The 15,173-nt window shown below is 44.8% G+C and overlaps 1 protein-coding gene across 1 annotated transcript in view; it reads right to left on the bottom strand.

Moving 5' to 3' along the window:
* The window catches only part of LOC140198344 (uncharacterized), a 92,728-nt gene extending 77,826 nt beyond the window's left edge, over positions 1–14,902 (bottom strand). The window contains 3 exon segments of the mRNA XM_072259444.1: positions 1,435–4,203; positions 10,816–10,875; positions 14,873–14,902. Of these exon segments, the coding sequence (XP_072115545.1) occupies positions 1,435–3,536 (2,102 nt within the window). The 5' untranslated portion in view covers positions 3,537–4,203; positions 10,816–10,875; positions 14,873–14,902.
* Positions 14,903–15,173: the final 271 nt, after the last annotated feature.

Consider the following 15,173-nt stretch of genomic DNA (forward strand, 5'->3'; position numbering starts at 1 on the left):
GCCGAATGGCCTACTCCTGCTCCTATATGTTTTAGATTAGATTAGATTATTAGATTATGAGGACACGCAGTCCTCTTTTATTGTCATTTAGTAATGCATGCATTAAGAATGGTATCACAGAAACAAAAGACAAACCAAGACTGAAAAACTGACAAAAACCACATAATTATAACATATAGTTACAACAGTGCAAAGCAATACCATAATTTGATAAAGAACATAGCATGGGCACGGTAAAAAAAAAAGTCTCAGAGTCTCTCGAATGTCCCATCGTCTCACGCAGACGGCAGAAGGAAAAAAAACTCTCCCTGTCATGAACCTCGAGCGCCGCAAACTTGCCGATGCAGCACCCTGGAAGCACCCGACCACAGCTGACTCTTGAGTCAGTCAGAAAATTTCGAGCCTCCGACCAGCCCTCCGACACCGAGCACTGAGCACCATCTCTGCCGAGCACTTCGATCCTGGCCCCAGCAATAGGCAAAGCCGAAGATTTGGGGCCTTCCCCTCCGGAGATTCTCGATCGCATAGTAGCAACAGCAGCAAAGCAGGCATTTAAGAAGTTTCTCCAGATGTTCCTCCATGCTTCTCACGTCTGTCTCCATCAAATCAGGATTGTGCACGGTACATACTTAACAAATACCGATTATCATTTTGGACCGGCCGCACGCGCTGCATCGTGCCGCCATCTTCTCCTCCCCTTCTCTCTTATAGTCTTAACTGAGATGTCTGAGTGAATCCCTTCCACATTGAGAACAGGTGAGTGGCATCCCCCATTGTGAATTCGCTGATGTTTTTATAGTCAGATGACCAAGTGAATTCCTTCCTACAATCTCAGCAGGTGAACGGTTTCTCCCTGGTATGAATTTGGTAGTGCCTCACAAGTTTGGATGACGGAGCGAATCCCTTCCCACATTCAGAGCAGTGAATGGCCTCTCCCCAATGTGAACTTACTGATGCATCTTCAGTTAAGCTGAATGGGTGAATCCCTTCCCACATTCAGAGCATGTGAATGGCCATTCCCCAGTGTGAACTCACTGATGTTCCTTCAGTTGAGCTGAATGGGTGAATCCTTTCCCACATTCTGAGCAGCAGAATGGTTTCTCCCCAGTGTGAATTTGCTGGTGTCTCAAGAGCTGAGATAAACTAATGAATCATTTCCTACATTCAGGGCAAGTGAACAGCTTCTCCCCAGTGTGAACCAACTGGTGTGTCAGCAGTGCAAAACGCCGAATGAATCCTTTCCCACAGACTGAGCAGGTAAATGTCCTCTCCGCAATGTGCACAAACTGATGTTCTTTCAGATGAATCGAATAGCTGAACCCTTTCCCACGTTCTGAGTAGCTGAATGGTTTCTCCCCAGTGTGAACTTGCTGGTGTCTCAAGAGCTGAGATGACCAAATTAATCCTTTCCTACATTCAGAGCAACTGAACGGCTTCTCCCTAGTGTGGACTCGCTGATGTAACTTCAGTTGAGATGAATAGGTGAATCCCTTCCCACATTCTGAGCAGATGAATGGTTTCTACCCAGTGTGAATTTGCTGGTGTCTCAAGAGCTGAGATGAACGAATGAATCCTTTCCCACATTCAGAGCAACTGAACGGCTTCTCCCCAGTGTGGACTCGCTGATGTAACTTCAGTTCAGCTGACCAAGCAAATCCCTTCCCACATTCAGAGCAAGTGAACGGCTTCTCCCCAGTGTGAACTCTCTGATGTAACTTCAGATGAGATGAATCCATAAATCCTTTCCCACATTCAGAGCATGTGAACGGCTTCTCCCCAGTGTGAACTCGCTGGTGTCTCTGTAGGTTGGATGAGTGAGTGAATCTCTTTCCACAGTTTGAGCAAGTGAACGGCTTCTCCCCAGTGTGAACTCGCTGATGTGACTTCAGGTCAGATGTCCGAGCAAATACCTTCCCACATTCAGAGCAGGTGAACGGCTTCTCCCCAGTGTGAACTCGCTGATGCTCCTTCAGTTTAGCTGACTTGGTGAATCGCTTCCCACATTCAGAGCAGGTGAATGGCTTCTCCCCAGTGTGGACTCGCTGATGTAACTTCAGTTCAGATGACTGGATGAATCCTTTCCCACATTCAGAGCATGTGAATGGCTTCTCCACAGTGTGAACTCCCTGGTGTCTCTGTAGACTGGAAGACTTAATAAATCCCTTCCCACATTCAGAGCAGGTGAATGGCCTCTCCCCAGTGTGAACTCGCTGATGTAACTTCAGGTCAGATGACCGAGTAAATAACTTCCCACATTCAGAGCAAGTGAATGGCTTCTCCCCAGTGTGGACTTGATGATGTAACTTCAGGTCAGATGTCCGAGCAAATACCTTCCCACATTCAGAGCAGGTGAACGGCTTCTCTCCAGTGTGGACTCGCTGATGTGACTTCAGGTCAGATGACCGAGCAAATACCTTCCCACATTCAGAGCAACTGAACGGCTTCTCCCCAGTGTGGACTCGCTGATGCTCCTTCAGTTTAGCTGACTGGGTGAATCCTTTCCCACATTCAGAACAAGTGAATGGCTTCTCCCCAGTGTGAACTCGCTGGTGACTCTGTAGGTTGGACAACTGGGTGAAACCCTTCCCACATTCAGAGCATGTGAATGGCTTCTCCCCAGTGTGAACTCGCTGGTGACTCTGTAGGTTGTACAACTGAGTGAATCCCTTCCCACAGTCTGAGCAGGTGAACGGCTTCTCCCCAGTGTGAACTCGCTGGTGACTCTGTAGGTTGGACAACTGGGTGAAACTCTTCCCACATTCAGAGCATGTGAATGGCTTCTCCCCAGTGTGAACTCGCTGGTGACTCTGTAGGTTGTACAACTGAGTGAATCCCTTCCCACAGACTGAGCAGGTGAACGGCTTCTTCCCAGTGTGAACTCGCTGATGTAAGTTCAGTCGAGATGACACAGCGAATCCCTTCCCACATTCAGAGCAAGTGAACGGCATCTCCCCAGTATGAACTCGCTGGTGTAACTTCAGTTCAGATAACTGGGCGAATCCCTTCCCACATTCAGAGCAGGTGAACGGCTTCTCACCAGTGTGAACTCGCTGATGTAACTTCAGTTGAAATGACCGAGCAAATACCTTCCCACATTCAGAGCAAGTAAACGGCTTCCCACCAGTGTGAACTCGCTGATGTAACTTCAGTTGAGATGACCGAGCAAATACCTTCCCACATTCAGAGCAAGTGATCGGTTTCTCCCGAGTGTGAACTCGCTGATGCTCCTTCAGTTGAGTTGAATGGGTGAATCCCTTCCCACATTCAGAGCATGTGAATGGCTTCTCCCTGGTGTGAACTCGCTGGTGTCTCTGTAGGTTAGACGAGTGATTGAATCGCTTCCCACAGTCTGAGCAGGTGAATGGCCTCTCCCCAGTGTGAATTAACTGATGTTGTAGCAGGTGATTTGACTGAGTGAATCCCTTCCCACAGTCTGAGCAGGTGAACAGTATCTCCCCAGTGTGGACTCGCTGGTGTTCATTCAGCTGAGATGATTGAGTGAACCCTTTCCCACATTCAGAGCAGGTGAATGGCATCTCCCCGGTGTGAAATCGCTGGTGTCACTGTGGTGTGGTTGAGTATGTGAATGCCTTCCACCACCCGAGCAGGTCAATGTCCCCTCACTGGTGAATTTTCTGATATACCTTTGCCATCGTTAACAGAATGGTTTCCCCCTTACAGAACTAGTGGAGCATCTCACTATGGTGTGAACTTGCTGATGTATCTTCAGACTGGATGACTGAGTGGTTCCCCTCCCTGACACAGAGCGGGTGAATGGCCTCTCCCCACTGTGAACTCACTGGTCTGTCTGCAGGTAGCCTGTGAGTGAATCTCTTCCCACACTGAGAGAAGGAGAATGATATCTCACTACGATCAATTCTCTGGCAATTCAGAAAGTCAGATGTTTGAATCCCTTGTACAATCAATGCAGTTGAAGAACCGATCTTCAGTGAACAAATGCTGGTATGTTCTCAGCTCCCGGTTCCAGTGGATTTCACAAAGTTAAAACAAAAAACTTCATTTCAGAGACAGAATACATCACCAGCTGGAGATGTGATAGTTCTTCATCTCCAAGGATCGACAACAGATGTGTTGGTGTAGCATAAGAAAATCTTTGGTCACTCCTTAAATATCCAGAGTCAGCAAAACTGATGTGTTGTTGTGTCTGAGATTCCCGTGCACAAGTGTTCTGCCATTTCAAACCTGTAAAAATATTTGCAAAAGACATCAATGGGTGAAGGACAATATTTCAGGAGAGATTTTAGTCTGTGGTGAGAACATAAGATCATAAGAAATAGGAGCAGGCGTCAGCCATCTGGCCCGTTGAGCCTGCTCCGCCGTTGAATAAGATCATGGCTGATCTGGCCATGGACTCATCTCCACCTACCTGCCTTTTCCCCATAACCCTTAATTCCCCTACTTTGCCAAAATCTTAAATATATTTACTGAGGTAGCCTCCCCTCTTTCATTGGGCAGTGAAATCCACAGATTCACCACCCTCTGGGAAAAGCAGTTCCTCCTCATCTCCATCCCAATTTCCCCCAAATCTTGAGGCAATGTCCTCTGGTTCTAGCCTCATCTACCAGTGGAAACAACTTTCCTGCCTCTATCTTATCTCTTCCTTTCATAATTTTACATGTTTCTAGATGATCTCCTCTGAATGTGAGCTCTGGCATCACAATTGTACCAATTTCAGCTCAAGTTGGGGGTACTCAACCTGAGATATACCCCAGGCTACTGTGGGAAGTGAGGGAGGAAATTGCTGAGCCTCTGGCGATGATCTTTGCACATCAATAGGGAGAGGAAAAGTACCAGAGGATTAGAACACATTGTTCCCTTTTCAAGAAAGGGAGTAGAGATGAGCCCGTAAATTACAGACCAGTGGAGGGGAAGTTGTTGGAGAAGCTCCTGAGAGGCAGGATTTATGAGCATTTGGAGAAGCATAATCTGATGTGGGATAGTCAGCAAGGCTCTGTCTGGGGCAGATCATGCCTTACGAACCTGACTGAAATCTTTGAGGACGTAACCAAACACACTGATGAATGTAGAGTAGTGGTCGCCAACCTTTTTAAGCCCAATATCCCCTACCTCAGCCTTAGTGAAAGGCAAGATCAACATACTAAATTGTTTAGAGAAAAACAGCTCATATTGTACTTCCAACTTGAGGCCATTTATTTTGGCTAATGGTACTTGAATTACATAAAATGTTTTTGTCAAACTTTCAAATTAATTCTACCAAGAAAACACTGTAACTAGCATATCAAACAGATGTCTTTCTTTAAGAATATTACAATACTTCATACCTTTAAATCTAAGTTTCATTATTTAATTTTATCTCAACACGAAAAATAAACAAATAAAAATTGACTGTTGCACTCAGTGTGATGACTGGGGCTGAATACTTTCTGCTAGTCCCCTGAAATTTGGGTCATAACTACAGACAGCCAGTCTGAGACAGTCTGTGGGGTGTCTGTCAGTAAGACAGCTCCTGCACTTAGATTTAATAATTTTCATCTGTGAAAATGCAATTTCACACAGATAAGTTGACCCAAAGTAGGGACTGACTTTTAGTGCACATGTGGTGAGATGAGGAAACTTCTCCCTGCTGACAAGCCCCCAAAAGTCAGCGGCCCTTGATTGATGTCATTTTGCAAGTCAATTGTTTCCATTTCAATATCACTTGGCAGACCAAATGCTTGCTGGAATTTGGCTGCTATCTATTCTATATCGATTGACAGAAATGGGTTTGAAATAAATGCAGCAATATCTTTCATGACGTTTAACTCCCCAAAACGCCGATCGAACTTTATTGCCAGTTTGTCTAGGTAAGCACAGTACTGCTCAGGGTGAAAAGCATTTGTTTCCTTGATGGCCTGTAACATTTTCTTCAAGTTGGGAAAGTGTGTCAGCCTCCCGTTCTTTAAATTTGAAATCCAAATACCGAGCTTGGCCTTAAACGCATTAACTGCGCTGATCATGTGTGGCAGGTGTCGGTCTTTTCCCATGAGCTCGTTGTTAAATGCGTTTAATTTAGCCATTAGGTCTGTCAGAAACCCTAAATCCAGTAGCCACGCATCATTGGACAGTTCCACATGCTCCTTGTTTCTTGCTGAGAGGAAAGTCTTTATCTCAAGCAGCAAGTCAACAAATTGTTGCAGCACTTTGCCGTGACTCAACCACGGAACATCAGCATGAAGAATTATGTCTCTGTAGGCAGCATTGAGCTCATCCAATAACACCTTGAATAAGCGGTGCTGAAGTGCTTTTGCTCAAATGAAGTTTATCAGTTTGACCACCAGTGTCATTACATGAGAAAAGTCCACGACCTTCCCAGCCAAGGCCTGCTGATGAACCACACAGTGATAATTCAGGAAGTTGGGAAAATCAGGCTTATTATGTCACAGTGCTCTAAACCAACGCTCACACTGCGCATTGCTGAGGCCCCATCAGTAGTAATTGCCATCAGTTTATGTATGGGGACGTCATTTTCACAGACTTATTTTTTAAACTCATTGTAAATATCCTCACCTCTCGTTCTCTCCTTTAATTGCAAAAGAATGAGGAAGTCCCCCTTTGATGTAAAATCCTGGAAAGCCATTCTGACAAGTACAACAAGCTGAGCTGTTTGCATTACATCCAGGGATTCATCGAACTGCAGTAAAAAATATTCACAGAGTGACAAGTCCTTTAGCCGATCCTTATTTTTGAGCAGCATGTTCTGTGAAAAACGATTGCTGGGCCTTCAACCCTGAGTTCAGCTCCTCAACTTTCCTGGCACAGATGCGCTCTTTGGGGGGGGTAGGTGTCTTTAAATTTCTGGTGGTTGGTGTTGTGGTGCCGCTCCAGATTCCCTCTTTTAGTCAGTACATGTGTTTGGTGGCACAACATACATACACACTTGTCTTTCATCAAGGTAAACAGAAATTCCTCTTCCCATTCTGAATGGAATTTGTATGTTTTTGCCTTCTTTCGTGGAGCCTCCGCCATGCTAGCGAGCTTGCAGGATATCACCAGCGAGTGCCGTATACTGATGTTTGCGACAGTCTGTACTCTTATCTAATCTAATTGGTCACTTTGATGCAGCACAAGCTACGCTGAAAAAAGTACAACAGCTAAATGAAAAGAGAGAGAGAGGCGCTAACTTTTCAGTAAACACTAAAATTAATGCTAATTACTAGCACACTATCTGAAATGCTAAACGTATTCACACTATCAAAGGCAAACAATTTGAAAGAAAGAGAGTACAACTGATCAAGCTTTTGCATAACTGATGTGATATAAATAGCAGCATAACAGGGTCAAAACCGATTAAAATTGATCAAATTTCAGTTAAGTCATGAATGCAGAAGTGAGTCATTTTTACTCACGCGTGTTGTATTCTTTTGCCAATGGACAGTTTGCCCGTTTGTTCGTTTATGTTTAAGATAAACGAAGCTCTCCCATGCTCCATGGAATTTGACAGACAGTGGCACATCTGACCCAAAACGCTGGGCAGCGGAAAAAGATAAAACACAATAAACAGGGAAAGCAACTAAGTGCGGGTTAAAAACAACTCACATATGTGCTCTAGGGGTAAAATCTGCTTCTGCATCGAAAGGTTTATCAGGCATAATGTATTTGTGTATTTATTTTTCTTTTTTTTTCGGGATCTAATGGGAAAGTCTCAAAGATCAACTGGTCGATCGCGATCGACTGGTTGGCGACCACTAATGCAGAGCATTGGATGTAGTGTACATGGCTTTCAGTAAGAATTCTGATAAAATTCCTCATGCGAGGCTCATTCAGAAAGTAATGAGGCCAGTATCCAAGTTGACCTTGCTTTGTGGATCCAGAATTGGCTTGCGCACAGAAGCCAAAAGGTGGTTGGAGATGGTTTGTAAATTGCATGGAGGACGGTGACCAGTGGTGTTCTGCAGGGATGTGTTCTGAGACTCCTCTTTGTGATTTTTATAAATGATCTTGACGAGGAAGTAGAAGGGTGGGTTAGTAAGTTTGCTGATGACACAAAAGTTGAGGGTGTGGTGAACAGGCTGGACAGTTGTCCAGAGGTTACAGCAGGACATCGATAGGATACAGAACTGGCAGATGAAGTTCAACCCAGATAAGTGTGCTGTGGTTTATTTCCGTACATCAAATTTGAAGACAGAATACAATATTATGTTAGGACACTTGGCAGTGTGGACGATCAACGAGATCTTGGGGTCCATGTCAATTTGACACTCAAAGCTGCAGTGCTGATGGGCAATGGTGTTAAGAAGGCCTTCATCAACCATGGAACTGAGCTCAAGATCGGTGAGGTAATGTTACAGTTATATAAAACCTTATTTATACCCCACTTAGAGGATTGTGTTCAGTTACCTCATTATAGGAAGGATGGGGATACTATACAAAGACTGCAGAGGAGATTTACAAGGATGTTGCATGGATTGGAGAACATGCCTTATGAGAATAGGTTGAGTGAACTTTGAAGATGAGAGGTGACCTGACAGATGTGTATAAGATGATGAAAGGCATTGATCATGAAGATAGCCAGAGGCTTTTTCCTAGGGCTGAATTGGCAAACACAAGGGGCATAGTTTTAAGGTGTTTGGAAGGGTCAAAGGGGATGTCAGAGGTAGGTTTTTCACACAGACACTAGTAGGTGCATGGAATGCACTGCCAGCGATGATGGTAGAGGCAGATACCATAGAGTCTCTTAGATATGCACGTGGAGCTTAGAAAAACAGAGTGCAATGCATTTGGGAAATCCGAGGCAGTTTCTAGAATAGGGTACCTGGACGGCACAACACTGTGCACTGAACGGCCTGTAATATATTGCAGATTTCTGTTTCGATATGCACTCATCTTCTAACAAGGCACGGATCAGACATTCTGACTGACCATCAAATTCTCTGACTGTATTCCTCTCTGTATGAGAATGGGCTATTTCTGACTTCAATCAACCTGTGACTTGCTCAATTTGTCCTTTGGTATTATTTTAAGTTCTGTCATGTTCCACAACACTACAAAGGGCACTTTCCTGGAGCACGATCCTGGAGATTGACTAATCACTCGGATACCCTCCCACCAGCTGACTGACAGAGAGGAACCCATCGATGGTAATGCCAATGAATATAAAGTGGAGGGCAGTGGTTATTCTCATTGGAGTGCGGCACTTTTGTGATGTGTAAGCCACAAGTCACTTGTCATCGAGGTAAAGGTGTTTCATATCGTTATTTACCCAGAGAGAAGTAAACCTGATGGAAGCTTTTATTTCCATAGAAAAAAACCATAGAAAAACTACAGCACAGAAACAGGCCTTTCAGCCCTTCTTGGCTGTGCCGTTAGCAGACATCAACAGAATCAACAAACTCATTCATAAGGCCAGTGATGCTGTGGGGATGAAACTGGACTCTCTGACTGTGGTTTCTGAAAAGAGGATGCTGCCCAAGTTGCATGCCATCTTGGTCAATGTCTCCAATCCACTACATAATGGACTGGTTGGACACAGGAGTACATTCAGCCAGAGACTCATTCCACCGAGATGCAACACAGAGCATCATAGGAGGTAACACTCCTTCCTTGGAGGGTCAGACACCCTGAGCTAATAGGCTGGTCCTGGACTTATTTCCTGGCATAATTTACATATTATTTAATTATTTATGCTTTTATATTGCTATATCTATATTCTATTCTTGATTGGTGCGACTGTAACGAAACCCAGTTTCCCTCGGGATCAATAAAGCATGACTATGACTATTTTCTGCCTAGTCCCACTGACCTGCACACGGACCATATCCCTCCATACACCTCCCATCCATGTATCTGTCCAATTTATTCTTAAATATTAAAAAAGGATCCGCAATTACCACCTTGTCTAGCAGCTCATTCCACACTCCCACCACTCTCTGTGTGAAGAGCCTCCCACTAATGTTCCCTTTAAACTTTTCCCCCTTCACCCTTAACACACGTCCTCTGGCTTTTTTCTCCCCTTGCCTCAGTGGAAAAAGCCTGCTTGCATTCACTCTATCTATACCCATCATAATTGCATCCACTCTATCTATACCCATCAGATGTCGCGGACTTATTTGGAAATGCCCGGAGGACTGTGTGTCTCACAAGACGATCCAGGTATTCCCTCACCGGAAACCTTGGATGGATTATGAGGTCAAGTCCCTTTCAAAGGCTAGAGCTGCGGCTTTTAGATCCGGGGATACCAGTCGCTACATGGAATCCAGGCGTGAACTCCGGAAAGCCATTAAGGGCACCAAGGGGCAATATCGAGCCAAGTTGGAAGCCCAGGCTAAATAAAGTGATGCCAGTAGACTATGGCAGGGTCTAAATGAGATCACTGGGCGCAAAGAAAAGGCTGGGGATATCAATAACTGTGGCGCTTCTCTTCCTGACGAACTTAACGTATTCTACACAAGATTCGAACAGAAGAGGAGCGTCCCGCTCCCTCCGGATGAACCGGACCTGGTGGCATCGAGATTCATCGTCACTGAGGAGGACGTTAGAAGGGCCTTCCTGAAGATAAATCCAAGGAAGGCGATGGGCCCAGATGGCATCCCGGGACAGGTTCTTCGGACCTGTGCAAGCGAGCTAGCTGGACAGTTTGCTGACATCTTCAACTGCTCTTTGCTTCAGTCTAAGATCCCCTCATGTTTTAAGAAGGCAACGATAATCCCAGTGCCGAAGAAGAGCAAGGTGGCATGCCTGAATGACTATCGACCTGTGGCTCTGACATCAATTGCTATGAAGTGCTTAAAGAGATTGGTTATGGCACACATCAACCACAGCCTACCAGTCAACCTCGACGCTTTGCAAATCACCTACCGGAGCAACAGGTCAACAGCAGATTCCATCTCTCTGGCCCTACACTCCGCCTTAGAACACCTGGAGAATAAAGACACATGCGTAAGGCTCCTTTTCATTGACTACAGCTCTGCCTTTAATACTACCATTCCAAATAAACTGATTCCTAAGCTCCGGAACCTGGGTCTCAGCACTCAGATCTGCAGCTGGATCTTCAACTTCCTCACAGACAGGACCCAGGCTGTAAAAATAGGGGACAAGCTCTCCTCTACAATCACTCTGAGCACCGGTGCCCCACAAGGCTGTGTACTCAGCCCCCTGCTGTACTCACTGTACATCCATGATTGTGCAGCCAAGTTTCCATCAAACTCAATATATATGTTTGCTGATGACACAACAATTGTAGGCTGTATCTCGGATAATGATGAGTTTGAGTACAGAGAGGAAATTAAGAACCTGGTGGCATGGTGTGAAGACAACCTATCCCTCAACGTCAGCAAGACGAAAAAACTGGTTGTTGACTTCAGAAGGAGTAGCGGACCGCAGGACTCAATTTACATCGGTGGTGCGCAAGTGGAACAGGTCGAAAGCTTTAAGTTCCTCGGGGTCAATATCACAAGTGACCTGACTTGGTCCAACCACTGCCAAGAAGACCCACCAGCGCCTTTACTTCCTGAGAAAAGTAAAGAAATTTGGCCTGTCTCCTAAACACTCACTAATTTTTATAGATGCACCGTAGTAAGCATTCTTCTAGGGTGCATCACAACCTGGTATGGAAGTTGTCCTGTCCAAGACTGAAAGAAGCTGCAGAAGATTGTGAACACGGCCCAGCACATCACACAAACCAATCTTCCGTCCTTGGACTCACTTTACACCGCATGCTGTCGGAGCATTGTTGCCAGGATAATCAAGGACACGATCCACCCAGCTAACAGACTTTTCGTCCCTCTTCCCTCTGGGAGAAGGTTCAGGAGCTTGAAGACTCAGAAGGCCAGATTTGGGAACAGCTTCTTTCCAACTGTGATAAGACTGCTGAACGGATCCTGACCCGGATCTGGGCCGTACCCTCCAAATATACGGACCTGCCTCTCAGTTTTTTTGCACTACCTTACTTCCCATTTTTCTATTTGCTATTTATGATCTATAATTTTTTTAATATTTAACAATTTTAACTATTTTTAATATTTATAATATTTAATATTTGTAATCCAGGGAGTGTGAAGCGCAGAATCAAATAACTCTGTGATGATTGTACATTCTAGTACCAATTGTTTGGCGACAATAAAGTATAAAATATAATTTTATATACTTCTATCAAATCTCCCCTCATTCTTCCACGCTCCAGGGAATAAAGGCCTAACCTATTCAACCTTTCTCTGTAACTGAGTTTCTCAAGTCCCGGCAACACCCTTGTAAACCTTCTCTGCGCTCTTTCAACCTTATTTATATCCTTCCTGTAATTTGGTGACCAAAACTGAACACAATACTCCAGATTTGGCCTCACCAATGCCTTATTCTCATCAGAACATTCTAGCTCTTATACTCAATACTTTGATTAATAAAGGCCAATGTACCAAAAGCTCTCTTTACGACCCTATCTACCTGTGACGCCACTTTTAGGGAATTTTGTATCTGTATTCCCAGATCCCTCTGTTCTACTGCACTCCTCAGTGCCTTACCATTTACCCTGTATGTTCTACCTTGGTTTGTCCTACCAAAGTGTAATACCTCACACCTGTCTGTATTAAACTCCATCTGCCATTTTTCAGCCCATTTTTACAGACAGTGAGGAGAAAACCTTCCTCACTGTCCACTACACCTCCAATCTTTGTATCATCAGCAAATTTGCTGATCCAATTTACCACATTATCATCCAGATCATTGATATAGATGACAAATAACAATGGACCCAGCACTGATCCCTATGGCACACCACTAGTCACAGGCCTCCACTCTGAGAAGCAATCCTCTACTACCAGTCTTTGACTTCTTCCATTCAGCCAATGTCTAATCCAATTTACCACCTCTCCATGTATACCGAGCTACTGGATTTTCCTAATTAACCTCCCATGCAGGACCTTGTCAAAGGCATTACTGAAGTCCATGTAGACAACATCCACTGCCTTCCCTTCATCGACTCTCCTGGCAACCTCCTCGAAAAACTCCAATAGATTGGTTAAACATGACTTACCATGTACAAAGCCATGTTGACTCTCCCTAATAAGTCCCTGTCTATCCAAATGCTTGTAGATTCTGTGTCTTAGTACTCCTTCCAATAGCTTACCCACTACCAACGTCAAACTATAATTTCCCAGATTACTTTTCGATTCTTTTTTTAAACAACGGAACAACATAAGCCATTCTCCAATCCTCCGGCACCTCACCCGTAGACACCGACATTTTAAATATATCTGCCAAGGCCCCTGCAATTTCAACACTAGTCTCCTTCAAGGTCCGAGGGAATACCCTGCCAGGTCCTGGGGATTTATCAAGTTTAATTTGCCTCAAGACAGCAAGCACCTCCTCCTTTTCAATCTGTACAGTTTCCATGATCTCACTACTTGTTTCCCTTAATTCCATAGACTTCATGCCAGTTTCCTTAGTAAATATAGACGCAAAAAAACCTATTTAAGATCTCCCCCATTTCTTTTGGTTCCGCACATAGCCGACCACCCTGATCTTCAAGAGGGCCAATTTTACCCCTTACAATCCTTTCACTCTTAATATACCTGTAAAAGCTCTTTGGATTATCCTTCACTTTGACTGCCAAGGCAACCTCATGTCTTCTTTTAGCCCTCCTGATTTCCTTCTGAAGTATTTTCTTGCACTTTTTATAGTCTCCAAGCACCTTATTTCCTCCCTGTTTCCTATACATGTCATACAACTCCCTCTTCTTGCAATATCCCTTGAAAACCAAGGTTCCTTATTTCTAATCACTTTGCCTTTAATCCTGACAGGAACATACAAGCTCTGCACTCTCAAAATTTCTCCTTTGAAGTCTTCCCACTTACCAATCACATCCTTGCCGGAGAACAACCTGTCCCAATCCACGCTTTTTAGATCCTTTCTCATTTCTTCAAATTTGGCCTTCTTCCAGTTTAGAACCTCAACCCTAGGACCAGATTTATCCTTATCCATGATCAAGTTGAAACTAATGGTGTTATGATCACTGGAACCAAAGCGTTCCCCTACACACACTTCCGTCACTTGTCCTAACTCGATTCCTAATAGGAGAACTAATATTGCATCCCCACTAGTTGGTACCTCTATATATTGATCTAGAACACTTTCCTGAACACATTTTACAAACTCTAACCCATCTAGACCCCTAACAGTATGGGAGTCCCAATCAATATATGGAAAATTAAAATCCCCTACCACCACAACGTTATGTTTCCTGCAGTTGCCTGCTATCTCTCTGCAGATTTGCTCCTCCAATTCTCGCTGACTATTGGGTGGTCTATAATAGAATTCCATTAATGTGGCCATACCTTTCCTGTTTCTCAGCTCCACCCATAGGGACTCAGTAGAAAAGCCCTCTAATCTGTCCTGCCTGAGCACTGCTGTAACATTTTCCCTGACAAGCAATGCTACTAACCTCAACCTTTCATTCCACTGCCTCTATGACATCTGAAACATCGGAACCCTGGAATATTAAGCTGCCAGTCCTGCTCCTCCTGTAGCCAAGTTTCATGAAATTAACTGGGAACTATATTTTTGTTCCGAGTTCGGATTTACATAGCTGGAGCTCGGCAGTGTTTGGGAGATACATCCGCTCCCACTTTTTTGACTGTACGGGACAACACCGGTACTATTGCCTATGGCTGCCTCTCTACCCAGAAACCCTCGCGAAGAGAACCCTCCCTGTCCACCATCAAAAGCTCCAGAGGCAGCATCGGGGCCTAAGAGTCAAAAGCTCCCTGGGGCCCGGATACGGATCGTGGGGCTGAGAGAGAGGGAAAGAACCAGGACCGTCTTTGGGTGGAGTACCAGTGTGGCTGCAAATCACAGTAATTGTCTTTCGGTCGCGTTTCAGACGCCAGTGATTATGTTTTTTCCGCCCGGAGCTGACTCTTACCTGCATCCGTTTTCGTGAGCTCGCGGGTTCTTAGCGCATGCGCGATATTCGAGGATTGAGCACGACGACCGCGCATGCGTATTGGTTTGACAGGCTAAAATCTGCAGATGCGGAAATCCAAAACAACGCACACAAAATGCTGGAGGAACTCAGGGGGGGCAGGCAGCAGCTATAGAGAGGAGTGAACAGTCGGCGTTTCAACCACAGACCCTTCTTCAGGACTGGAAAGGAAGGGAGTCATAATGTGGAGGACAGGAAACTTTGTCACATGGTGTGAGCAGAATTATCTGCAGTTTAATGT

The sequence above is a fragment of the Mobula birostris genome, chromosome 5, assembly GCF_030028105.1.
Source record: "Mobula birostris isolate sMobBir1 chromosome 5, sMobBir1.hap1, whole genome shotgun sequence".
Classification (NCBI taxonomy): domain Eukaryota; kingdom Metazoa; phylum Chordata; class Chondrichthyes; order Myliobatiformes; family Myliobatidae; genus Mobula; species Mobula birostris.